Source organism: Lentinula edodes (genome assembly GCF_021015755.1).
Source record: "Lentinula edodes strain Le(Bin) 0899 ss11 chromosome Unknown C8R40scaffold_46, whole genome shotgun sequence".
NCBI classification, from domain to species: Eukaryota; Fungi; Basidiomycota; class Agaricomycetes; order Agaricales; family Omphalotaceae; genus Lentinula; species Lentinula edodes.
This window is the reverse complement of record NW_025764352.1, coordinates 264,884-289,229: the sequence shown is the minus strand read 5'-3', so window position 1 is coordinate 289,229 and position 24,346 is coordinate 264,884. Positions and strand designations below refer to the sequence as shown.

The 24,346-nt window shown below is 47.1% G+C and overlaps 10 protein-coding genes across 10 annotated transcripts; 5 read left to right on the top strand and 5 right to left on the bottom strand.

Moving 5' to 3' along the window:
• Window positions 1-67: 67 nt before the first annotated feature.
• C8R40DRAFT_1127023 (uncharacterized protein) lies at window positions 68-2,793 on the bottom strand. Its single transcript, XM_046229043.1, has 14 exons — window positions 2,606-2,793; window positions 2,538-2,549; window positions 2,434-2,484; window positions 2,246-2,370; window positions 2,096-2,187; window positions 1,469-2,035; window positions 1,323-1,418; window positions 1,151-1,266; window positions 1,058-1,095; window positions 910-984; window positions 754-824; window positions 555-682; window positions 438-503; window positions 68-373 (listed from the first exon to the last, which is right to left on the bottom strand). The coding sequence occupies exons 1-14, from the start codon at window positions 2,741-2,743 to the stop codon at window positions 308-310; spliced, it is 1,641 nt and encodes a 546-aa protein (XP_046081430.1). The 5' UTR covers window positions 2,744-2,793; the 3' UTR covers window positions 68-307.
• A 754-nt stretch (window positions 2,794-3,547) lies between these two features.
• C8R40DRAFT_1057279 (uncharacterized protein) lies at window positions 3,548-4,767 on the bottom strand (the record flags this gene model as incomplete). The annotated part of the gene is made up of 7 exons (XM_046225139.1): window positions 3,548-3,662; window positions 3,746-3,962; window positions 4,025-4,076; window positions 4,265-4,336; window positions 4,405-4,420; window positions 4,619-4,653; window positions 4,714-4,767. 7 exons carry the CDS (start codon window positions 4,765-4,767, stop codon window positions 3,548-3,550), a joined length of 561 nt encoding a protein of 186 aa, XP_046081429.1.
• A 170-nt stretch (window positions 4,768-4,937) lies between these two features.
• Window positions 4,938-6,075, top strand: C8R40DRAFT_1163208 (peptidase M76 family-domain-containing protein; the record flags this gene model as incomplete). Its single annotated transcript, XM_046230343.1, has 5 exons — window positions 4,938-5,160; window positions 5,229-5,309; window positions 5,430-5,547; window positions 5,674-5,815; window positions 5,938-6,075. 5 exons carry the CDS (start codon window positions 4,938-4,940, stop codon window positions 6,073-6,075), a joined length of 702 nt encoding a protein of 233 aa, XP_046081428.1.
• A 673-nt stretch (window positions 6,076-6,748) lies between these two features.
• Window positions 6,749-7,740, top strand: C8R40DRAFT_1073395 (uncharacterized protein; the record flags this gene model as incomplete). Its single annotated transcript, XM_046226563.1, has 6 exons — window positions 6,749-6,919; window positions 6,987-7,114; window positions 7,173-7,185; window positions 7,256-7,300; window positions 7,367-7,610; window positions 7,664-7,740. 6 exons carry the CDS (start codon window positions 6,749-6,751, stop codon window positions 7,738-7,740), a joined length of 678 nt encoding a protein of 225 aa, XP_046081427.1.
• A 358-nt stretch (window positions 7,741-8,098) lies between these two features.
• On the bottom strand, window positions 8,099-11,728 carry C8R40DRAFT_653179 (uncharacterized protein). Its single transcript, XM_046235783.1, has 5 exons — window positions 11,178-11,728; window positions 10,720-11,103; window positions 10,595-10,660; window positions 10,504-10,536; window positions 8,099-10,437 (listed from the first exon to the last, which is right to left on the bottom strand). Exons 1-5 carry the CDS (start codon window positions 11,397-11,399, stop codon window positions 8,329-8,331), a joined length of 2,814 nt encoding a protein of 937 aa, XP_046081426.1. The 5' UTR covers window positions 11,400-11,728; the 3' UTR covers window positions 8,099-8,328.
• Window positions 11,729-12,465: 737 nt separating this feature from the next.
• On the bottom strand, window positions 12,466-13,260 carry C8R40DRAFT_1175809 (uncharacterized protein; the record flags this gene model as incomplete). Its single annotated transcript, XM_046232391.1, has 3 exons — window positions 12,466-12,601; window positions 12,664-12,861; window positions 12,929-13,260. 3 exons carry the CDS (start codon window positions 13,258-13,260, stop codon window positions 12,466-12,468), a joined length of 666 nt encoding a protein of 221 aa, XP_046081425.1.
• Window positions 13,261-14,625: 1,365 nt separating this feature from the next.
• C8R40DRAFT_1057334 (aspartic peptidase domain-containing protein) lies at window positions 14,626-16,751 on the top strand (the record flags this gene model as incomplete). Its single annotated transcript, XM_046225145.1, has 7 exons — window positions 14,626-14,828; window positions 14,896-15,550; window positions 15,604-15,614; window positions 15,681-15,795; window positions 15,852-16,144; window positions 16,196-16,341; window positions 16,402-16,751. 7 exons carry the CDS (start codon window positions 14,626-14,628, stop codon window positions 16,749-16,751), a joined length of 1,773 nt encoding a protein of 590 aa, XP_046081424.1.
• Window positions 16,752-16,890: 139 nt separating this feature from the next.
• Window positions 16,891-19,349, bottom strand: C8R40DRAFT_653210 (uncharacterized protein). Its single transcript, XM_046235784.1, has 17 exons — window positions 18,831-19,349; window positions 18,749-18,767; window positions 18,618-18,693; window positions 18,549-18,562; window positions 18,431-18,485; window positions 18,328-18,371; window positions 18,231-18,275; window positions 18,143-18,177; window positions 18,049-18,083; window positions 17,964-17,988; window positions 17,893-17,904; window positions 17,767-17,840; window positions 17,607-17,707; window positions 17,430-17,546; window positions 17,329-17,375; window positions 17,263-17,269; window positions 16,891-17,199 (listed from the first exon to the last, which is right to left on the bottom strand). The coding sequence occupies exons 1-17, from the start codon at window positions 19,108-19,110 to the stop codon at window positions 17,031-17,033; spliced, it is 1,155 nt and encodes a 384-aa protein (XP_046081423.1). The 5' UTR covers window positions 19,111-19,349; the 3' UTR covers window positions 16,891-17,030.
• Window positions 19,350-21,525: 2,176 nt separating this feature from the next.
• C8R40DRAFT_1268146 (uncharacterized protein) lies at window positions 21,526-22,529 on the top strand (the record flags this gene model as incomplete). The annotated part of the gene is made up of 3 exons (XM_046233988.1): window positions 21,526-21,863; window positions 21,929-22,354; window positions 22,507-22,529. Coding segments are annotated over exons 1-3 (558 nt in total), but the record flags the coding sequence as incomplete, so codon positions are not given.
• On the top strand, window positions 22,036-24,342 carry C8R40DRAFT_652789 (uncharacterized protein). The gene is made up of 4 exons (XM_046235781.1): window positions 22,036-22,354; window positions 22,507-22,566; window positions 22,625-22,773; window positions 22,832-24,342. Exons 2-4 carry the CDS (start codon window positions 22,508-22,510, stop codon window positions 24,271-24,273), a joined length of 1,650 nt encoding a protein of 549 aa, XP_046081421.1. The 5' UTR covers window positions 22,036-22,354; window position 22,507; the 3' UTR covers window positions 24,274-24,342.
• Window positions 24,343-24,346: the final 4 nt, after the last annotated feature.

The following is a 24,346-nucleotide window of genomic DNA, read 5'->3' as shown; positions in this document are numbered from 1 at the left end:
TATGTATGTATGTACAACGCTGTTTAAATCAAGTATGAAATAAACTTCGAAGAACTTGAACTAGTGGCTTGAAGAACTGACTGACCACCAATAGTCTTCTGATAAACCTGAAAATTCATTTTCGGTTCAGCATTACTACGGCTTCATCCCACTACCGACCCTATTAGTAGTATTACAACGACCTATAGTCCAATTTTGAAAGTTCAGTCTTCCGCGCTCCTAGCACGCCACCTGCTTCCTGATAACCTAAACGTCTAAACCATAGCTCATGATCTCTCTATATGAACATATACTCTACACAACGCTTCTAATCCCAGTTCTTGACTTTCATGTTTCCGTGCTCTAAGAAATGAGTATGGAACTTGAACGCATTCTGCCATGGCGCGCGAGTCAATATTCAATGCGACCGAAACAAAAAGAAAGAGATATTGACGCACCCTCAACATATGCGGTTCGTGCCCAGCACCTCGCTTCAAACATTCATGCAAAGAGCGATCGTAATACTGTTTCGAACTTAAGTCGAAAACTGCGACAGTGGAAAAAAAATCTCCTACCGAATGCAACAAATCCTTATAATCGGGGTGAGCACACTTGTCGATGATAACCTTTGCACGTTCGCGAGGGGACAGACCACGGACGTCTGCGAGGCCTTGTTCGGTAACGATCACATCAAGATCGTGTTCTGAAGCAAGGGTGATGAGGATGATCAGTGATCATGACGAGGCCAGAAAGTGAAAAGAGACGCCCACTCACCAGTTTGATCAACATGCGATGCAAATGGTACAATGCAACTGATGCCCGTTGGATCGTTCTTGCTAGGTCGGCTATGTTAGAGGGAGGATGGCGAAGGGAGAACACCAGAAATCAGTTATCAGAGCGTCGGTATGGAATATTGCGGAGGTAACTCACGTAGAAGGCGTATGCATTATCGAGATTTTGGCATTTCTAAGGAAATCTGCAGAGCCTCCGAGACCGTTGAGCATCCTATGATGAGATAACAAAATAGTTGGTTCAATCCAATTCCGGAGTTGTTTTTCGACGTAGATAACCGACTCACCGAGATCCTAAGGCATTCGTTGAATTTGCGTGTCCGTACTAGCGAGCATATTAGGACCGATACCATCACTGAGAAAGGGTGAAATATACGTACAATGTCAACCTCCAGCGGTGTGTTCATAGCAATGATACCAAGACGACGGATGATTTCCGGTGAGTTTGCGACCTGCTGAGAACGAAGAAGCAAGCGGTCTTTGTAGTTTGTCCAGTCTGAAAACAGGGGAGTTGATGAACGAAGAACGGGAAGGTCTAATGAAAAGACGTACTTTTGTAGAAATGGTCGAAACCATCAGGGCTGAAACGGATTGAGGTAGCCGTTGCGAAGTCCAACTTTCCAGAATCGAAGAACCGGAGGAAGGTATCTAAATCAACGAATGAGATCAATTAAAAGCGCAATGTAAGAGTAACTTACCCTGCAATACCTCCGTCCACACCTGAACATTATCAAACGGACCTTCAGCTAACCCACCAATAATCGAATTCGCCACATTCCCAATCCCAGATTGCAATGGCAATAACGACTTGGGTAAGCGGCCTTCCTTGACCTCCTTCTCTAAAAACTCTATCAGATGTTTAGCAATAGCCCGACTTTCATCGTTCTCTGGAGCATTCAGCCCAGTGTTATCTGGCTTGTCGCTCTCAATGATCGCCACGACACGGTCAGGGTCAATGGGAATGGCTGTGGACCCAATCCGGTCTGAGGGGTGTGTGATAAGATATGGTTGTCGATGGGGTGGAAGGAAAGATGAATTGATGTCGTGAAGACCCTCGAGGTTTGGTATACGAGTGTTTACTTCGATGATGATTTTTTCAGCGGATTGAAGGATTTCGGGTGACGCGCCGACGGAGGCTCCTGGGACAATGTGGCCATCAGAGTTGATAGAAGTAGCTTCAACGATGGCCCAGTCCAAAGGCTTTTTGGGATCACCGTGTGTTTTGTGAAGGGAATAGTAGCCGTACGTGAGATCCTGGGGGAACACTATATACCGAAATAGAAAAGTCAGAAAAAAGACCCGAAAGATGAGCAAATAATGCTCACTAGAAAGGTGTTTATCGGCGAACTCGATTCTGCCTGCGTTGATACCTTTGGAGACTTCCTTCCCGACTTGGTGAGGATAACGACGGGCAATCCTACGATATTGAAGGTGAAGAGTTCCGTGTATACTCGATTTTAGACGTTGGAACGTACATGTCGAGGGCAGCCCAACGATCTTCAACTTCAGGTCCAACTGAAGCCCCGACAAAAAGGTTGAATTTCTTCTTCGTTTCGGGATTAGCCTGTAGGTTTTTAGATTCAATGTCGTCCGCAATAGCCTACACCCACATCCACGAGGATATCAGATCCGAACTCAGGTATCGAGAAGAAGAGGTGCATACCGTAGGGATAGTCTTGGGATATCCAACGCCAGTAAACCCGGACCAACCGATCTATCTCTATGGTCAGTAACCTCCACGCGCGTTAGAAGGTACAATATACCAACATAATCATCGTGCTACAGTTCCCAGAAGTTCAGTGGCCTGCAGACGCGCTTTAGTGAAAGATATCTACCTTGAACATCGGCACTAAGTCTTCTGGTTTCGCCAATTTCTGTAAATACCCTGGTCGTTTGACGCGTTCCAACAGCGCTGCTGAAGGAGTCAAGGATGTTGCTCGCCCGACATTGCGCAGAAATGGCGTGGTATGCATTGAGGAAGCAGAATCAAAGAGCCCTAAGGAGAATATATAGAAGGAAAAGAGGGAGATGAATTTTTGAACATCGCTCCTAGTGATATTTAAGTGCCTTTGGCGTCGCCGACCGGTCTAGATTTGGACCGCCGTCTCTCCGCTCGGCACATCATTTTGTATGACAGGGTTTACATTTCCCCGCGTTTCCCCGCATTTAGATTAATATCAGTCCCTCCCGGATCCCAGTTCCGCTTTCAACCAATTCACCATATCCACCACGAATATTCAAGTTACCCGGCACCTACCATAGCCCCTTCAAAATCACAATGACACCTAGAGAAGCAATCTAGCAAGCAAACTCCTGAGATATGCCATAGTACATCCGCAATGTTAGGCCGGGGAGCGCTTATAAATGCGTGAGATTTTAATTTAGAGGGTGCTTCTTTCGTGTAATTACGATTGTGAGCTGCAGCTCAAGTGGCTCATCGTTCTGGCGGCACATTCTACAGCGTTCTACGCCCCCCGCATAACCTAGCCAGCTCTATGTGAGGCCTGTGAGGATTTGTCCTGCTTCGTACAGAGCGTAGTGACCTACTTTCATAACTTGCAAGTGCAACTTGTAACCTCGAAACAGTTAGCAGACAAAACAAACATACAGTAGTAACAAAACAAGATATATCGTTGCAGTAAATCAATTCCTCTTGAGTCCCTTATAGATCGCTTTCATCAACCTCTTCTTCATGCATGACATCCCTCATCATATTACCTCCTCAAACATTGAACATTCCATTGCTCCCCCACCCTTCTTCTAATCTCAGCTGGAAATTATTCCTTCTTTCCCTTGACCAGAGCAGTAGCGGCACGGTCCGCAAACACAAGCTGTGCGCAGAGGTCCTTACCGAGAGTGTATATGATCAGAGAGGGAAAGAGAAGCCATAGTCTAGAAAACGAAGCACAAGAAAAGGAAAGGAAAAACGCAAGAATGGCATCAGTTTGAATACTTTTACCACAGCGCCCACTCACCCATTCGGAATAATCCAATAGACAACTAACGTCCGTAAGTCATTCTGCCCCGTAGCACAATATCCACAGAAATATTCCTGAGCCCAGTATAGCATGGTCTTAGACAACGTGAGGGAAGCAGAGCCGAATCCGATCAAAGTGGCGGCAGGCCAGGAGGAGACGTGGGCGAGGTAGAGGTACACGACGTTAAGAATTGTTTCGACGACATTCATGAAGGCTACATTACGGGAATCAAGTTTGAGAAGGGACGAAGAGACGATTTACGCAGAAAGAGCGTACATTGCGCATTTGTGAACCCGGTTACTTCTTCAAGAGCTGGGATTCCGTACAACTATGGAAAAGATCATCGGAACTCGGTGCTTAACTCAGAAAGTACTAAAAGGTCACACTTACGAGGTCGACCTGTACGGGGGAACAAGTGAGTCGTTATAACCACATCGGGAGGAATTAATCAGAAAGTGAGAGAACGACGAGGAAAGGGGATGAATGTATTTAGCAAAAAAGGAAAGACAGCAATACAATGTAACAATCACTGAGACCCACATTTTGATATATCCCATATGGTTCCCAGATCCAATGTAAGTCACCTCCCTATCGTGCTGGGTTTTAGTACACGGATAGTCATGATTTAGAACGTGTGAATATGGCGCGCAACTCACAATCATTGAACGCGGCCTGTTCAGAGAAAGAAGCGGGAAGCAGTAGCGGGAGTCATAGTGATTAGAGACATCGTGTCAATAGTCGCATAACGTGTTTATAATCGTGTCGATTAAGATGCCGTCAAGAGTGGTCGTGGTGAAGGTGGGGTAGGGAGAGACCGAGCCCAATAATCCAGTCAGCTTCAAAAACGGTCATCAAAGGTTATAGACGTACCTCATAAAGCAATAACCAACATCCCACAAGATAACCTAGTGAGCGCAGCCGTAAGTAATCTGTACATGGGTTGGTTTCGACACCTAAACGCTCACCGGAGTGGTGAGAAGGAACCATAGAGATATCCAAGTGTACGTCTTGACTGCCATTGCTCGATGGTACTTGTAGTCCGAGCTTGTGGTGTTCGTTGATTCTTGAGGCCTGAGTGATTGTGGTGAGAGCACGGAATCAAAGGTGGGCGTTAGGAAGAAGCCGGCAAATCCGGCAAAAAATTCTTGACAATCTCCTTTAGGGACCAACGCTTCACTCTCTGCTCCAAATGGCGTCTTCTCCACCAAATTCTCCAAGCTCTTCAGCTTCTTCTATTAACGCGAGCAATTCAAGCAATTCGCCGTCAAATTCTTCCTCAGCGTTCACTCGTTTCCTTCACAAAGCTCAACTTATCACCGGGATGGGTGTTACTGACGCCGAACGCGCCAAAGACTTGGAGGAGTTGAATTTAAGAAGATGTGAAAAGATGAAGACCGAGTTGATGGAAAGGAGTATGTTCTTCTGTTTCTGTTTCTCGTTTCTCTATCGTGATGTTCTAACTTATTTTCTGTTCTAATAGGTCCGTTAATAATATTCATGCTCAAACATCTCCGGCTCTCTGGCTGTCAGGTTCCAGAGAAGAATATTTTTTGCGCACCATGTGCTTCGCCGTTTGCATCTTCTACTTCCGGCCCTTCCGATCTTTCTTCTACTCCTTCCAATTCCACCACCTCCCATTCTCATGCACAAAATCAAAGCCCCGCTGCTGTGCTTCACTCAGGTGCATACCTTCCACATCCACATGGTGCCATCAAACTCTGTGCTGGGCACTTTTTCTCAAAACAACACGTCGAGAGCACAATTGCTCATGAATTGATTCATATGTTTGACGAATGCAGGTGTGTGATAACCATGTCTTTCATCTTCATTGCTTCCATATATCGTTGAACAATTTTACATGTTCAAACCATTTATCAATTTCTTTTCTTTCTTTTCTTTTTCGTTCACTAACCAAACGAATATAGATTCAAAGTAGACTGGACGAACCTTCGACATCATGCATGTAGTGAAATACGAGCAAACAATTTGAGTGGAGATTGTCGCTGGACTAGAGAACTCAGAAGAGGCGAGGGGATCCCTGGGATTGGGTGGACGAGGGGACATCAGGTGGGTAGAACTCACATTCCTTTACTTCGTTCAGGTTTCTTACCTGTCCTTGCTTTATGTCAATTCCTCGTTCTTCGATCCTACTTTTACTAAACTTTTTTTCTTTTCCTCACGTCTTGTAGGCCTGTATTCGTCGTCGCGCTGTCACATCCGTAGCCGCAAATCCCGCTTGCCCATCCCTCGCTCACGCAGAACGGGCTGTTAACGAGGTTTGGGAAAGTTGCTTTGTGGATACGAGACCTTTTGATGAGGTCTATTAGTTGAAGGAGGGAGGGTTCAGGTATGAGCTTTCATCCAGCTGGACTAAGGATACACGAAGAGATGAAACGGATGATGCCACTGTCTGCCAGTTTTATTTTATGCTCATATATTGTATGCACGTTTATCCCCTCGAATCCTTAGCCGAGCTGGTACCAGGTTAATACAACCACTCCCTACTCAATTCAAAAAGAGCTCTTGAGAATAGGAAGGTTGTCCTCCCAAAATTTCAAGACGTAGAAGTGCGTATTTTGCGCAATCTTTGGATGAATGTTCATCCGTATGGGACCGCAGTAACATGATGAATTGTTTCGCGGGATGTTATGAGATCTTCCCAATTGCACTTCCTGCTGATTGCGATTGGGGACCGAGAGCACAATTTACTGAGACTCCAGAATCCGGTTTTCGAGGTACGCCTTGGATCCAAGTGTGGCAGAGCATAGCCTTTTGTATACAAACGGTAGGATTTTGCTTGATTGTTGATTGATTTTGAAAGTTTCGAAGACGTTTTGAACCTTGGATTCAAGTTTTCGGCTTAACACCGAGTATCTCTCGGTATAAAAAGACTCCTCAAAGTCGTGTATAGTTAGAATCGCCTGGTGCGCATCCCCTGCCCTTCACACACAACACGTCCTCAGTCTTCAGTCTCGAGCTGGTCTCGCCCTGCCGTTGAATATGCCAGTGTTCTCTTCAATCATCTATAAAGTCTCGCTTCTGCTTCTCATGACCCGGCTGGGAGTTGGAGCTTTTCCGGTCATTCTTGCCGAGTCGTCTAGCAGTACAAATGTCAGCATTGCGGCAAGGTCTGGCGACAACTTACTTCTAGGATATGTCTTTGTACCAGAAGTAGGTCAATCTCTGCTCGTCTACGAATAGATTGTGAATTGAATGAATATGAACTCCTCTTTTTTAGGACGAAGCTGAAGAATTGAATAAGGCGGGAACGCTTACTGCACTCCCCTCCAAGGATAAACCACTCGGTGATGGAGCATATCTTTCTCCTCGGCCTACCACGATGTTTCCTACCCTCGATGTACCGAAGTAAGAAATATTATTGCTACATCGAACAACGCCTTTTAAAAACGTTGACACTTTCCAGAACGTATTCGCAGGTTAGTCTCCCTATCAGCCGTTGAACGGCATATCTTACCTTTCCTAAACACAACCTTCACACCCCCCCAGTGTTCCGTCGAAGTCGGCAAGGAAAAATTGGATGAAATGATCTTGGTAGGAAGATTTTTTTGTATGCCATGACTCCGAAAAGAGGCTAATACTTACATTTCTGGTTCTTAGTATTACCTTGCCGAGCAAAACCTTTACTACAAACCCGACGAAATCAACTCCTTCCTCATCAAAACTCTTCACGGGAAATTCTCCAGTGTCATTATCCTCGCAAGCTTCACGATCAAAGGAGAAAAACACATCTTCATGAGGATTCCTCCTGCGTTCCTCGAACGATCTCCGAAGAGTACTGGGAATCAGATTTATGGCAAGAACACACTGGGATTGAAAGTGCACTGTGTTCCCGTGTCCAGTCGTGAGTTATCTTCTCCCAAGGAAGGAGATGATGCTTATCAGTGTCATCCACAGCGAAAGCATTAAAAAGAATGGTTGCCTGGGAGGCATGGACTGAAATCAAGAACTGGCCTTTGCATGTCAAAGTTTGACGAGGTCGAAGCTGGCGAAATATGGACATGGTCCTGTCATTGATGCTAATAATGGCATAGATTTGGATTGCGTGATGTGATCGTTGCTTTGAGATGATATACTTCGAGAGCCGACAAACTTTCCTAATGAGAGTACAGGAAGTTCTATAGCAGCAAGTAGCCTTCGTAACTTGACTCTGACGCCAGGCGATAAAACCACAATCGCTACTGTCCCTTACTGTCCCCGCTCAAGAAGATTGACTATTTGATATTCTGTACCAGCAAACAATCGAAGTTCCATGTGGTTCGAACTTCGTGGTGGTTCGTGGTTCAACACACAACCTTGAGTCGAAACTCACCATGTGGTATTTGGTCGATCAGAGAACATTCATAAGAAAGCATATACAGACGCTGCAACATGTTTGAGTAAACCGTAAATGAGCACATACATCAGGCAACAACTTCAACTTTTTTCATTGCGAACGGAGTGAGGACGGTTTGTAGATAAGTACCACTTAAATACATAAGAAACTTAGATCAGACAGTGAAAGGGAAGCGAGTAACGATGAAACCCTTGAACACCCCAACTCTAAGAAGACTTCGATCGTCTTAGTCCAAGTCGGCACCGAAATCACCGTATGGGGTAGAACGACGAACGCGTTGGAGAGCACGGCGGGTAGGAGCACCAGGCATTCCCTGGGAAGTAGCACCACTGGGAGGAGGTGAGCTTGCACCAGAAGCAGGGTTCGGCGGAGTACCGGGTACAGAACCAGTGTTGTCATGAGGAGGGGGTCTAGGGGAGGATCCAAACAGATTGGTGCCGGGGGGCGTGAGATGTTCGAGACGGGGGGCGCCGAGACGTTGCAAGACATCGATAGATGGACGTGGGACGCCTGATTGATCGAAAGATTGGAAACCTCCGTGTTGATGGCTTTGGGGTAAGCCTCCCTGTCCATTGCCATTTGGTGGCGCAGAAGGCGGGAAACCAGACATCGAAGAACCGTGGTGTTCAGGTCCCATGGGACCGTCCTCGAATCGGTGGCCATGGGGACCAGAGCCTTCGGGTCCCTGTCCATTGCCATTTGGTGGCGCAGAAGGCGGGAAACCAGACATCGAAGAACCGCTGATAGCACCCGAGCTGAGGGTTCCCGAGAAAGAGGGGGCACCGTTCACCGCGCCCATGCCGGGTCCATTGGGGGTGGAAGAAGACGACTGAATTGGCAAAGCAGAAGTCTGACCGGGGGTACCAGGAGGCGGAGCATCACCAGCCTCACCAGGCACAGAACGAATATGGTGACGATGACCAGCGGCTCTGTGGTTATTTTCGTCAGTTGTGTCCTTCGAACCGTGTGCACCAAAACCGTAACGAGCAGCGAGCACAGAACGACCGACGGGAGCGGGGTTTGCAGCGTTAGTACCGGATGCAGGAGATGAGGAACTGGAGGAAGAGGAACTAGATCCATCTAAGGGTGCAGGATGTTCCGAACCGGCAGACTTATGGTGATGATCTTGACCATGTTTTTTATGATGTTCCACCACATGAATCTTCACGAACTTCTGGAAGTCCTCGTTCTCTTTCGCGAGCGCCTTACCGGATGGCGTCTGCAAGAACGCCTGGACATTGCCCTTAGCGCTCTTAAGGTCTTCATTGACGCTGGGGTTGGCTTCCTTGAACTTCTTCCATTCCTCGCGATGTTGTCCTTTCATTCGATGGTGGGCGGACGAATAACCTGCCGAGGTCGTCGTGGCAGCGCCGGATGGAGAGGCCGAAGCCGCAGAGCCTGAGGTACTGCCGAAAGCACTGGAGGTACCACTTGGCAGTGAGCCAGTACCCATCGAAGACGCGGCGGCACTACCAGTTGCCCCAAGGCCAGCAGCATCTGTCGAGCTGGTGGAGCTGCCCATTGGAGAGTCACCGTCGGTGGAAGACGCGGAAGAGACGCTAGTACTTGAGCCAGAGGGATTCGTACCAGAACGGCGCTTCAGGGCAGAGGACGAGGAAGAAGACAAAGACGAGGCACCGGAACCAGGTGCAGTAGTACTAGCACCCGCGGCACCGGTAGATGTAGCTCCTTCACTGGGAGATTGATGACTCTTGGGGTTGTTCGGATTGGTGTGTTGCTTCAAAGCGTGCTTTACGAGGACCACCAATTCTGGATCCTCCTTAGCCTTGACAGCCTTTCCAGTTTCCGTCTCTAGGAACTTCTCCCAGTCGCCGCTAGATTTATTCATATCCGATCGCCAATCTTTGTTAGCGGTCTTGATGGCCTTCCACTCCTTGCTCTGTTTCAAGTGGTGTTTTCCAGGAGCACCGTTGGGAGGGGGTGACATCGGGAGAGTGGGGGACGACGGGATTTCATCACCTGTGGAACCGGCGGCACCTGTGGGAAGAGTGGAAGGGTTACGGCGTCTGAGCTGAGAAGAGTCGCTAGGGGAAGCGTTGGCAGCGTTCAATGGGAAGTGCTTCGTAACTCCTTCATGCAATTTTGATGAGAACTGCTGCCCTTTCGGGGATTGTTGAAAAGTTTGCCACTTGGCCTTCATCTGTTGAAGTCTGCCACCTGGAGGCGGAGGGCCTGAGGATGCTGGTGGAATACTGGAGGAGGGGCCAGATCCTGAAACAGGAGCGGGGGGTGGTAGTCCTCCCTCGTCCTGACGACGGTCAATGCCAACGGGATTTCCTTCCGTTGCGACGACCCAGACCTCATCCTTCACGACCTAAAAACAGGAAGAAAGACACGTCAACAATCCATACAGTGGAAGGGAAAACTCAAATGAACTGACCTTAGAGGGTCTTCCCATTGGGTGTTTGAAATCCTGATAAAGATTCTTTTCGTGAGTTACTGAGAGAAAAAGAACGGAAGAAGAAGTTGACCTTGTGTTCGACAGGAACGGGAATGGGGATAGGGACGACTTCGACTTCGTGGTGGTGAGCGTGATGCTAAGTAAGGAAGGGGATAGTTAGACATATACTGATTCATAGATGTTAATGGGACTTACGCCGTGATGCTTGTGCTCGAAGTGTTCCCCACCGTGGTGATGGTGATGGTGCTGATGGTGCTGATGTTCTTCGACCTCGATTTCGAAGTTTTCCTCGCCGTGGTGACGATGAGGGCGATGCTCTTCGAGCTCGACGTCGACCTCAAAGTCCTCACCGTGGTGGTGGTGAGGATGGGGGTGATGGGGGTGATGCTCGTCGAACTCGACATCAACCTCAAAGTCCTCTCCACCATGGTGGTGGTGGTGGTGAGGGTGATGGGAGTAATGGTGCTCTCCCTCAAACTCGACCTCGAAACCTTCACCATGGTTATGGGAGTGATGTCCTTCGACCTCCACCTCAAACTCCTCATGATGGTGGTGAGGGTGAGGGTGGTGATGATGATGCTGATGCAAAAAAGGAAAGCACGAAAAAGAAAAAATCAACGAAACGAAAATAGTGAAAAGGAACATAAACAAACCTTGTGAGAATCTTCTTCAACGATAATATCGAATTCACGAGCATTCAACGATTTGCCTGGATGGCCTGGAAGCTTTGGATCGCTTTTGAACTGTGCTGCATTTGATGAAGGGGTGATCTTAATCTCCCTGGCCTCGGAAAGAGGACGAAGAGGAGCAGCTAGAGCAGAGGTTGCAGCTCCGACAGCGATAACGGCGGTGAGTACGGTGTGAGAATGAACCATGTTTCTTGTCTGAATGAAAAACTAGAGCAGAAGTGAAGGTGTTGGTTGGATAAGGCGACCGGCGGCTTGTGCGTATGCGATTTGTGAAAAGAGACCAGCTCTGTTGGGGGAAATCCAAGGAAGCACGTCACAACGTTCTTTATACCTTTTTTCCCAGCATGATGTGAATCTGAAACAAACGAGGGCTTTTCATCCCTGAAACTTGCTGGCTAAACTGCGTAATCTTTAGTGCAATCTGTGGTGAACAGATCCGACGGAGGGCAATGAAGGATGCGTCGTCCGACTTGAAAGAATTAGGACGAGCGGAGATTCTGTTTGATTGTTTTTGAAGCTCCCCGAGAATCAAGTATCAACTTGATAGTACAAGAAGTAGGAACAAAGATCCAGCCGCATTTTTTTCATCTGAGCTTTCGCAGGTAGTGGAAGACGAGCTGCAAAGACAAATTGGAAGAGCCGCCGGCGAGTAACAAATAGTGACGTCTGCTTGACATTTTAATAAAATACCGCCATCAAAAAATATGTTCCGCCGTACCGCCCTGAATAGTTCTTACATCTTTCCAAAACCTCCTCAAACCTGCAACTACATATCTCTCACAGCTCACAAGTTAACGCGTACATGTGTCCCACATAGAGCTACAGGCTACAGCGATATCTACACCCGTAGCATCTTCAGCAACTTGCTTATCATGAGATCTAAAATCTCATACCGGCCGTGGGGCGATAGTATAGCTTTTACTCCACAAAACGCGAGGCTTTTTGCCAATAAATGAACAGCTTCGTCAAGAAAGTTCAAACATCTCTGCACTTAAAATACGCATCCTCATCGATTTTTATCTCGAGTTCTGATTGCCTCGGTCGTTTCGTTATCGGATCCCATTCTTTTCTCCCTTCAACCCTCCCTCGCGTGCAGTTGAAGCTTTTGACAACTTGGTTGTTTCAATGGGCATCGACTTTATAGTGCAACATGCAGCATACTCTGAGCATACTACACCTTCGTACATCGACCATAAAACCCACGTAATGAATAACCAATGCGACCTTCCTACTCCACGATTCTATTTTTGGTTCAATCGGAATACTTGATAGCAGCTTCCAACCAGCGCCGAGTTATATGTGCACCGGATACTTTAAGCTCTGTAAACTCCGCGTGTCCGAGAAGAGCACGTTCTATCTCAGGAAGATCTTTGGCTCTGAAACCGGTTCTACATAACACAAAATAAAGTGGTTGAGAACGCGAAAGGACAAAGGTGAGAGCCAAACCCACCTGGACGTAAGGTAAACGACGGACTCGGGGTCGACGTTGTTCTTCCATGCCTGGTAAGCCGGGAGAGTGAGGTACATGATTCGTTCGCCAAACGAGTTCGTGACCCATCTGCGGAGGGTGGAATAAGGACCGTAGGCTTTATAGGCGCGTTCATGTTCTTTGATAAACTCGGGATCGTGGTACGACGTTCCGTTTGCTCTGCAATACGCCATTATACATATTTAGGATCATATGATGATTGAGACGAGAGAAGACTTCAACTCACGAAGTGAACCCTCCACCACCGAGTAAAAAGTCAACAATCTCATCGACCGAAAGTAATTGATCGCTCCATTCGTAGAAATCTCTCCGTCTTCTCCGTGCGCTGTTCGCACAATCGTCGTCATCATCATCGTCTGAGCCTGTGGGTGATGTGTCGTCTCGAGGAACAAAGAACTCGGGATAGTTTGCTCGAACTTGGAGTTCTCGGCGTTGGACCTGGTGAAGTGCTCGAGGAAATGTCGCAGGAGATGGAGGTGCAGGATCTGCATTAGTGAAACGCGTGGCGAGAGCGAGACATAGGAGGATAGCGGTTAAGACACGAGTAGTGCAAGACATTGGAAGATGCACAAAGTTGTTCGGTACTAGTGAGTTTTTACGAGTGTGGACTGTGGAGAGGGGAACTTTAAACTACTGCCGTAAGCACAGGAGGGACAAGGAAGTGAACAGAATTGGCATGCTAGAGTGACGATTTATAGCAATTTATAACGCAGGGGATAAAAACTCCTGAAAATTGCGCCCTCCTATCATCTGCAGTTCCTTGGTCCGTTGACAGTTGAAAGCGGCGGGACAGCGGGAATTTATTTTTCTGGCGGTTGGTAACTGTCTTGACCCTGTGACGGCCCTTCGACCTGGTATTCTCGTCCTGTTTGTGTTTTGCGATGAACTGATTAGGAATGGGAAATAAATATGAGTGTAGCATAGCACACAGTACCACCGTACGTATATCACCACGGACAGAGATTGTTTACCGCAAGAGACTACCTTCAGCTGGTTCTGCGGGGGCGAGGCATGGAGCGATCGAAGGATTCCGAGACATTGAGTACAGAGGGGCTAAACCAGACGACGGCCTCCGTAAGCTTGTTCATCGGCGCTGTCAGTCTACGTGCAAACAAGTTGTCGCTTCAACCACCTCGCACGGCATATCTCTCGTTGTCTGGGACAAAGCGGGATATCTCGGAGCAAAGATAAATTTAAGCGCCAGGACTTTGCTCAGCGCTAATCGATAAAGTAACTATTAGTCTTGCGAGGACTTGAGTTCAAGAGAAGATGTACTGTATGGAGCCTTCTGATGAATTCGGTACGCTCAGATCATCATTTTGAATCTTGCGAAATGATAATCACCTTAGCGCAATATGTTTCTGTCGATACAGGCGTTGAAATTTTCACTTTCGAGCTTCGGTCGTAATGGAAAGCGGTCCGTTGCTTTCAACGTTTAACCCAGAACCAATCGTATTCTGTCAACAGGCCGTCGCTCCTGAAAGTTCAGCAATAATCGATATCGGTACGCGCTGTGCCAGTCGTTGTCATGAACTTCGAGTTCTGATTCGTTACCATCCATAGAAAGAGTGATGAACGAGTTCAAATGATTGAATGAATGCCCGACTGGACGGTCCCTGATGCATGATGGACCAGCGGTTGATATGTAAGTCCTTGCCATCAGCTTTCCGCTGCAGCACGCTGTGCTGGGTTACTTCTTCTCTTTTCCCCACTTCGTTCTTTTACTCTCCTCGCTCCATATTTTACTTCTCCTGGAGCTAGGTTTCTCCACGTTTCTCCACTTGGGTTGCGAATTTTCTTTTCCTTTTCCTGTTGTTGGATTTGAAGGGTTTTATCCATTCATCTACATACGCTCGTTAGCTGGCGCCGTGCGCGAACTCTCTTTCAACTTTCCTTCTGATACACACCATGATTCCTTTTGCAATGCTACCATTGAGTTATGCGCTGCCCTTTCTTCTCCTTCTGACGACCGCTTTCAGTTCCGCGTTCCCGATTTCCGGTTTCCCAAGCCACAAAAGAGCGAAAGAAGGATACGAAATCCCGTTCCAGAGGGTCAAGTCGCGCGTCTTGCAAAGAAGAGACGGAGGAGTAACCGGGGAGACTGGGTTGGGGGATAATTCTGATCTGTACGTACACATCCCCTACTTGCATGAGACTTATCCCTTCCTCACGATTGCTTGTATGTCTGTATAGATTGTACACAGTTCCGATACAGCTAGGGCCCACTCTCACATCTGTACACCTCGATACCGGTTCCAGTGACTTATGGGTCACCACAGACGCTTGTACTACAGCATCTTGCGGCAAGCTCACCACTCCTTCATACCCAATGACCTCCTTCAATGCCTCCGGATCCTCCGTCACCATGAATTACGGTGACTCCACCACAGGCACGAAAGCTTCTGGTCCTATAGGTTTCGACTCCGCTACGCTCGCCGGCATCGCCATCCAAGGTCAGACTTTTGCTGCTGTGAATTTCACAACGAATACCGTTGTACAAGATGGGGCTGCTGGAATTTTCGGACTCGGGTTCCCTGCTGGAAGTGATATTCAAGCAGCGATTGTCGAAGCGCAATCTGGACCGTTGAAACCGACAGACGATTTCGTGCAGGATACGTACAAGTATGGTCCGCTGCTGGCGAGGATCGCTGCGACAAACGCACTGGAGGATGATGTGTTTTCTATTTCGTTACAGAGGAGTGAGATCGATGTTGGGATCGATAATGGGACATTGACGATTGGAAAATTGCCGGATGGGGTGGATAATTCAAGTCTAACGTGGGTCCCGGTTAGACTCTATAGTCCATCTGAGGGAGGATTGAGTCCTCCGACGTTTGCAAGCGCCGAGGTGAGTTTGGTACCTGATTTCCTTCTGGCTGCATTCTCATTTCGTTTTGTAAGGTGTATCCTTTGTATGTTCAAACTCAAGGATTTTTTTCGTTGTAAACTTGTAATAATGCTGGTTATGATATTTACAGCCGTTGGGAAATTGAAATCGACAATGTCTATCTGGACGGCAAAGTTCTCGCAAATTCGACTGTCCCTGCTACCGGTGGAGTGGACAATACCCGAGTTTCTGCCCTCATTGACACTGTATGTTCATGTCCTTCTTTTTTCACTTCTTGTCTGACTTTTGCTTGGATGTCCAGGGTAACTCCCTCATCCGCGGTCCTTCCGACGTCGTCAATTCCATCCTAACGACCGTCTCACCGAACTTCAATCCCGCATCTACCAACTCTCTCCCTGTATTGGACTGCACCGCTGCTCATACACTCGCGTTCCAGATTGGCGGAAAGATGTTCCCAGTGGATCCAAGGGATTTCATTAGCGATACAAAGGCAACGAACACAAAGACGTGTGAGGCAGATAATGTTGTTGCGACGGATCCACCGGGTGTTGGAGCGCTATTTAGATGGAGCTTAGGGGATCCGTTCCTGAAATCGTGAGTTTGGGCTTTGTTTTTTGTTCGGGTTATCCAAACTATTCCACACAGGACATTAGTTGCATTCCATTATGGAAACCTCACTCATCCTTCCTTGGATCCACCCCGGATTGGATTCCTCTCCATGGTGCCGGACAATGCAGATGCATTGCTCACCCAGGCTGTCGAAGATGCCCAGAGTGCTGGAGGTTTCGAAAGTAAGTCCACCATGCCTTCACAAATCTTGGTGTCAGATTGACTGACTTTCGGTGTTGTAGTCACCAGTGAAGCCGCACCCACAGCTAGCGCGGCAGCTGAAGCGAATTCCGCGATCACCATTGTTCCGACCTCCCCAACAGTGCCGACTAGCGCTTCATCTGCAAGCTCTACTGTGTCTGCCTCGACGACGGACTCTAACGGTCCTCAGACAACAAAAGCCTCGAACGGGGCGGGAAACCTACGACCTAATGGTGTGCATTCATTGCAGTTGCTATGTCGTTCAAAGTCAGATGGGATCAACGATAGTTGGTTAAGATGGATCGGTACCAGTGTAAGTAATTGGCCTCAGGTGGAACTGAGCATTGCTTTGGGTGTGGGGGTTCCAGTGACGGCAATGATTTTCACGTAGTCTTGTTTCCGGTTAATAATGGACTTCTTTCCTGTTACTCACAGCTCTATCTTGTGGACAGTGATACGGACACTTCCCTTCTAGAGGTCCTTCACGAGCTCATGAAACTGATATTCCTACATACTGTGTGTACAATCTCCGAAGATCCATGGGTTGTCCGTTTTCAATATCAGTAATTAAATCGACTAACAGTGGGCGATTGGAGGGCTATCTTTGGGATAGGGCTGTCCAGCTACGGAAGGTCAACTTATGAGAATTCAGACTATGGAAGGAACATCTCTAACGTACCTGGTCATCATAGAAGACTTCTTCCCGCCTGCTGAATTGTATAAGGCTGAGCCCGGTTGACGGTCGTGTCATTCTAGAATGTCGACTGTGCGGTTCACTTTGCTCAGAAAGGGAGACAGTAGTGTTGAGGTCTTTTCTAAGATTAGAGCGGGAAGCTAACCTGTGAAGACATGTCATGTCAGAAATAAGGACGGTGTGGTATGAGACCGGTAAAACTACATACATTGCCACTGTAGATTCAGATGCTCAACAAGTTCAAATATAGCACAGAAAGGAAATCAAGGCGTACAGACGGTGATACCATACAACTTAGTCGAAATAAAATTCCAGGTCAGCCTGTTGAATGAATGAATCAACTTCGAGATAGTAGCAAGACTTCAGGGGCCTAACCATATTAAGGGATTCTTGCCGACAAAGTATACGCATATCCCTACGATCTGCGCAGCAGCAAGGATTATGCCCCTGGACACAAAGAATGTGAAGAGCTTCTTGAGTACGGTGTCCGTTCTGCTCGATGCTATACATCAGTATCTCATATGTATTATTTTGAAATGAAGGATTATTCACTGCGTATATCCTGTACGAGAGTTGCGTAACGAGAACGATATCGTGGATAGAGCCAAAATCTCAGAAAATGCAGCCAGGACAAGTGTAATTCCCATTTCAACCTGAGATCACCGAGCTGCTTAGTGCATACTGCACACGGGATAAAGTAGGTTCGTCATACCTTAGCCTTGGTGGTATAGAAAAAGGTCAAGAGTTGAGAACTTGCGTGTGCTTGAAATAATCTTGCACTGAGCACTAGAAAGTGTATAAATGAAGAATCCTATAGTTAATAGATGGTTCGACTCACGCATTCCAGCGACTGTTTGATAGTAGAAATATTGAAAGGGTGATGATTTATCCAGTACGAGCGACACGCACTAATTGATCCTAAGGCTGCAGCGACCTATATAAAATCGGACATGAGTTCTAATGTGAAGGAATTATCGACGTGGGGTCAACGTACGATTACCAGGGTGACCACGAAGGGAGCTTGCTGTACTGTAAACTGTTTAATGAGAAATTCATTCAAGCGGCTCGTGAGTCTCGTATTCTCCTACATTTGTACACTCGCGAAGCGAAGAAAATGTTGATTCTAGCAACATACTGAGTCAGAAATACGACACAGAAAGAGGCATGTAGTGTTACACAAAAACCACTATGAATGAACAGAGTATTTCGATTTTGAGGACACTATTTGTAACTTCAGTCAGCCTTGCAGAAGAAAACAAGCTAAGAGGCGTACGGTGATATGGTTGCAAAAATCTCTAGGTTGCCGAAATTTGTGATCTAAAAGAGAGTATTACTGACAAACCTTACGCTCGATGGCATAACACAGTTGAGCTTACTAGATAGAATCGAATAACTTCCGCATTTAAAAATGTAAGAGCAAAATCCATTGTTCTGTTTCGAACAGTGATCATGAGTATGATAGCATCAGTGCAGCGTATTGGTTCCAGGACGTACACTAAAGCAGTGACCTTTGGCGATGAATGCTTTAGGTAATTGAACACTTCATGTAGCGATAATACGAACCAATGTGCGTAGAGGCCATTTATCATGGTTCGTCGTGTAGTAGATCCATGCTTGAATAGCCGTGGCACCAATGAGTCTAAAGAATAGAGTCAAATTGAGGCAATGAAGAATAGATCTGAAAGCATACTGACAAAGTAGAAATGACGAAACCTTTACAGAAATCGGAGAGATTGATCAGAGAACGCTTCAACAATTCGGCCGACTGATAAGTACCGTAGAAGAACCAGTCCACTTTATTCGTCATATCTGCATCATTCAACACCGACATTTCAGAATACCAATGAGAGATAGTAGTGGAGAAGTGCAACAATTCGTTCAATGAATAAGGCCACATATATACTATCCGACTCCCGCGAAATCCCGCTTGGCCTCCGACGGAGCCCTGTCTTGAATAGTAACACCCGTTCGCCGGGCGCCCTGCCTGGATCAGTGGATGATCTGCTGGGACGTCCGAAGGGGAGTGCACTAGTATACAAATTTCAAGGAAAATCATGATAAGCTACAGGCTGTGATATTAAGTCGCCTAGCCAGTGGACGCCTCCAGATGCTTGTCTTGTAAGGCAAAGAATTATCTGTATTAGCACCAGCATTGAGTGCTAATACAGGAGATGCAAGGCCGATGTCTTCTCTTCTCTGAATAGTTTATGAAGTAAGAGTGTATACTCCTATCAGGAGAGCAATGTGGCGTTTGTATCGTCGGTTATGGGGTGAGCTTTGTTAGCGAGTAGCGAAGGGCGGCCTGGAGATTTGAACACTATATCCTACTGCCACCAAGCTTCATGGGTCGATAGTCTCATTCAGATTGAAGACGTCTTGCACGACCAAGAGCCTCCAAGGGCTCTCAAATGTGCCCTTGAGTAGAGATACTTATAAGCCGAACCTGATAAATTGTTGACGCAATATGGGAACACTATGGGCCCGTGTATGTATTCTGTGGAGACTAGCAGGACCCCTGTTTATGGTAGGGGAGGTTAGTTCCTTGGCCTTCCAAATGAGCTTGATTTTGACCGAAAGTTTTTTTCGTGAAATCCTCCAATTTTGACCGAATTTTGCAACTGACCTCACGACGGACCCCAAATTTGACCGAATTTTAGATCCAGACATATTTTGGCGCCCACGCTTAGTGATGTCTCGAAATTCACGAAATGCAGTGGAAATGGTTTTCTGAGCTCAGTTCTAAATTTTGAACCAAGGACTCTGGATCTATCACAGTATGTATGCCAGAATAGGCCAGAATTCATACATTCACACTGCACAAGTGGTCAAAACCTGACTAATTTTGACCGAAATTTGTGCCAAGGCTCCAGCCCGAATCATTCATTCTTGACCGAAAATTTTACCAACATACATGCCAAATCAGGTCGATTTTTGACCGAATCTGGAACCAACGTCCCCTACCATAAACAGGGGTCCTAGACTAGCGTAGTTTCTCGTAGTAGTTTATGTGTAGTTCCTGTCAGAGAATCGCGTCCCAGCGCGCACACTGAGAAATACCATTGTAACACCTGCGAGAAATGAGCTGAGCTGGCTCGGAACTGGCCTTTTGTATCCTTTTGGATTTGGCACGTCCGAAGGGATAGAGGTTGGTCGAAGCTGGCGGAGGCCCGAGGGTCATTGTGGTCATAGCTTATCACGTGGCGTTACTCAATCTTCGTTTTGTTGAAGTTCACCACTAGTCGTCTGAGCCTAAATACGGACGCTTCCAGACCACCGTCAATCTGCATGAAAAGGAGCAAATGTCATATGATACCCACCGATGTTATCTTCGCTAAACTCAAAGCGAATGACGCCCCGATCTCTCCTGACGAGCGTTCAGAGCTAAGTACGAAATGCCATAGCGGCTACATTTAGGGACCTGGAGCGACTACGGACACGTACTTCTCCTGAAGCTGATGCCGATAACAGTCTGAGGGATCTTCCGGGAAATGGTCAAGATCACCTATTCAAAACCACTGAATACCAGCAATCCTTACTGTCCCCCATCCGAATGCTCCCTGAAGAAATTTCACAAAAGAGTTTCCTTCTCGCTATATTCGCCTATCGGCAAGAATTAAATGTTTGTTTAAGATGCTACCACCGGTATTGCATAATTAGGACTGGTCTGTGTTGTCACAGCCCTGGGTCTACTCCTGGTGGCGAAGAGTTTAAGGTAAGAAGTCCACTAAAAAAATATGGGATTACGAATTTCACGAGAGAATGCCTACTTCGTTCGGGAAATCAAATTCCCGTCAACTCGACTTGCATTTAACATCCAATCCCCAGTAGAATTGCCAGATACCACCCAGGTTGTTGGGATCATGCTAGGGCGTCTAGAGTTCATTGGTATATTTCAAAAATCTTACTTCGCACTCTAATTCTATGACACCGACGTTCCCCACTCTTGAAGACTTGACCCAGCATTACCCGGACTGGAACTTCAGAGGAGACCCATTCTTCAGTCCATTTGGGCAAATTTTTCCTTCGTGCCCTCATCTTCATACATTCAGAACAGGTGGTTTACAGGACATCGACACTCTGGATCTCACAAATTTGACCGTCTTGGAAGTTTATCACTGCATTGGTCACGTATTTACTTCTCTACTCCGACAATGTCCGCTGTTCGATGCTCCTTCATCAGATTTCGACGACGATAATGCTCTTCGAGTGGGGGAATGAAAGGACATGTGTCACTTTTCTGTTCCTTGCAAGAAATCTGGGTCTATGCAAGAAAGGCGTCAGATGCTAGGGTGCCCAAAGATGCTGTTCATGATATCCTCTTCGATCTACCATTCGCTGTAGATTACAAGTACCATCTTGAATGAAATTAGACATTTTCTCACTAGCGTGCTATAGCAGACGGACATGGCCGCTTGAAATTTTACATTTACCCACATGCAGTAGTACATGTTCATACTATATACTTGAGATACATGGACGGGCGTTTTCCGGGCGCCAATGTGAATTCATTTTCCTTACACTCTGCTCATTGTCAGATTCCACGTTCGTTTTCAGATTCTGTCTTTTACTCTATGTCCAAATTGGAAACGCCGTAAGGCCCAGACGAAACCGAAAGGGAACTCATATAACTCGAAATTCCAGCACTTCGGATTCGACCAATAAACCATTAACCTTGATCAGGCGCAGCGTAATGAACAAATGGGATTTTTCTCTTCAAGAAGAACTGACGGGGACTTTGTTGTTCATGATAGAGAGGGGAGCAAAACGACCACGACAACAACGGTGGTGCAGGTCATTAGGTCGCGTTTCGTGAGCAGACATCTTATCTTTCCTCCAACACTGAGCTTATCTTCTTACCTCTATATACTGTAAAGTACGGAAAGCACAGAACAGACGCAGACTCTCGAGCAACAGCTAACTCTGGAACCTTCATTGCGCAGGACGGTTCTACAGCCTCTACACTCGGCCATCCAGGACAAAGTCTTCGGAAAAGCCAGTCTACGCCGTTCTCTGCTACGATTCGCAAAGCTTCTGGCTCAAGTAGACTCAAGAATGTGCATACTAGTTCTTCAACCAACCTTCGTTCCACGGAATCTTCCAATACGAAAGATTCTGGTCTCTTCGAATCCTCGGGATTCTTTCATCTCCAAGCAGGCACATCATCATCAAAATCAACCTATGGAAGGCATGATGCAACTGGTGCACCTTCGACAGTATCTGCCATTAGGTCTGCATCTGCTCCTTCGGGCGCTCGTATTTCTCGTACGGATAACGCCACGTACGTGAACATCGTACTCTTTGTATGCATTTCGCGATTGTCACTCGAGCTGACTCTAAGGTTTTGATTTTTTTTCCTTCCTCCTCATGCTCGACTCGATGCGCATTCTGCGGCGAAATCTACGTGGCTTATAACTGACTAATTTTGTGGGAACCAAATCACAACTTCCTCCAGTATGACCCTGGCACAAAGATTAAATGAGTTGGCTGTGGCGAACGACGAAGGCCTACTGAAGTTAGTGTTCCTTTCCTGTAGTCATATTTCCAATACCAAACTATCGTTCTACACCCAGCGACGACGAATATCGGATTTTGCGGCAGAACCTCTTCGAAAGATTTGCTGGAAACGCCACCGTTCCGACAGAAGAATCCATTGTCCCGGCTTCTGTGACTCCTTTGCGACGCCCTCCAAAAGGTAACCCGACCATTTCAGAAAATCGCAGTGAGCCATTTTATTACGCCTGTATATGTTCCCCGTACTTATGGTCTTTCTTTTCAAGCCTCCTTCTCATCTTCCCGCCTTTCTTCGAACTTCAATGTCGACATTTTACCGAATACTACCCTATCTACACGTTCGCCATCTGTCCGCTCCGTCAAATCAGGAGTTGCCAGTCTCTTGCACCGAGCAACCAACCGCGGCTCAAATCGAGATAAAAGCGATACATCGAGCATCTATTCCATCACCTCAACAGCCTCAAATGCTTTCTCATCACCTCATAATCACCCTCATACGCGTATGAGTAGCCACGCCGGCAGCGCACGAAGTTTACGGAAGAAGACGAGTAGTTCGAGTATCGGGACCGAGGCTTCGATATCGAAGAAGGGTCAAGCTCAAGGCGATACAGCATCCCTCTCGTCACGAACTTCCAGAAAAAGAGCAGGTCTCGGTTTCGGGCAACATCCAGAACGCTCACCTTCAGACGGAAATTACAGTCCCCAAACGCCATCGAGGTCTGCAACGTCTAGTCTACGCAGATTGGCAGTGCCTCCTTCATCTTTCAGCCCCAAAGGGATACATAATTCGAATCTAGAGCCTCCTAGAGAGAAGGGTAGAACTCAGGATATCTTCGATGACGCTAATTTGGTGACAAGTACGGATATCAAACGGGAAATTGCAGCCGTTGAGGCGGAAGGTAGGAGGTTGGTGGATGCTTTCAATGGGTTAGAAGTAACAACGTTGGCAAAGCGGCAGAGGAGACATATGGGGCATCATCGTGTTGAGAGTCGGCATACCACGATTGTTGGACTACCTGGTGATGGACCCCTGTCAATAGAAATAGGAACAGAAGAGGACAGTGGTGGTAAAGGATCTTCTGGAGTCGGCGTTGGTTCTACTTGGACCCTCATACCCGACAACAAATTGCACTTCCGTGCTACACCTACGCAAACACCTACGTCCGCATACCTCGACACAGATGTCACCTCTATTCGTTCCGGAACATCTGCACACACCTCCCATACAGGTCGCTCCATACCTCGTTCAATTCATCGTGACGCTTCGCGGACGTTGCCATCGAAACCCTCCTCAGGTTTAGCTTCGGGATCCGGAGCAGGATCACTACATCGGAAAAATTCGTCCTCCAGTCTGGGCTCGTCTATCGCCGCTGGAAAGAAACGTGGCGGTGGTCTATCGCCAGTACCACCCTTACCTATAAGTGTTCCTCCACTTCCCTCAGGCCTCTCGGGCCTCTCCAATCTAGCTCTTGCCAGTGGTTCAAGTCTGAACCTGGCCCGAAGCACAAGTCATTTACCTATGTCTAGTGTCCCTGAAGACGAAGATATCGATCCCCTAGGGTTAAATGGCAGGGAAGAGATGGACGAAGAGATCAGAGAGATTCAGAAGAAGAAGGATGATGTTTCGAAGAGGTATGCGGAGCGGTTGGAGTATCTGCGGGCAAAGTTGAAGGGGGCACAGTTGCACGAGAAGTTGATGAAGAAGTAGTGAGTACATATACATATAGAACGTTTATTTGCCCATGGTGGGCATACATTGATTATACAGATATCAGCTAGTG

Excerpts from the sequence above, each read along its gene's own strand:
- C8R40DRAFT_653179 (XM_046235783.1), bottom strand. The coding sequence starts at position 11,399 with ATGGTTCATTCTCACACCGTACTCACCGCCGTTATCGCTGTCGGAGCT. Across the intron at positions 11,104-11,177 it reads TTGAAGAAGATTCTCACAAG|CATCATCATCACCACCCTCA; the intron begins GTTTGTTTATGT and ends TTTTTGCATCAG. Across the intron at positions 10,661-10,719 it reads TCGAGCACAAGCATCACGGC|CATCACGCTCACCACCACGA; the intron begins GTAAGTCCCATT and ends TTCCTTACTTAG.
- C8R40DRAFT_653210 (XM_046235784.1), bottom strand. The coding sequence starts at position 19,110 with ATGATTTTCCTTGAAATTTGTATACTAGTGCACTCCCCTTCGGACGTC. Across the intron at positions 17,989-18,048 it reads TCGTGGTCACCCTGGTAATC|GTCGCTGCAGCCTTAGGATC; the intron begins GTACGTTGACCC and ends GATTTTATATAG. Across the intron at positions 17,376-17,429 it reads GGCAAGAATCCCTTAATATG|GCTGACCTGGAATTTTATTT; the intron begins GTTAGGCCCCTG and ends TTCATTCAACAG.
- C8R40DRAFT_1127023 (XM_046229043.1), bottom strand. The coding sequence starts at position 2,743 with ATGCATACCACGCCATTTCTGCGCAATGTCGGGCGAGCAACATCCTTG. Across the intron at positions 825-909 it reads ATAATGCATACGCCTTCTAC|CCGACCTAGCAAGAACGATC; the intron begins GTGAGTTACCTC and ends CCTCTAACATAG. Across the intron at positions 374-437 it reads ACGAACCGCATATGTTGAGG|AATGCGTTCAAGTTCCATAC; the intron begins GTGCGTCAATAT and ends GCGCCATGGCAG.
- C8R40DRAFT_652789 (XM_046235781.1), top strand. The coding sequence starts at position 22,508 with ATGACCCTGGCACAAAGATTAAATGAGTTGGCTGTGGCGAACGACGAA. Across the intron at positions 22,567-22,624 it reads AACGACGAAGGCCTACTGAA|CGACGACGAATATCGGATTT; the intron begins GTTAGTGTTCCT and ends TTCTACACCCAG. Across the intron at positions 22,774-22,831 it reads GACCATTTCAGAAAATCGCA|CCTCCTTCTCATCTTCCCGC; the intron begins GTGAGCCATTTT and ends TTTCTTTTCAAG.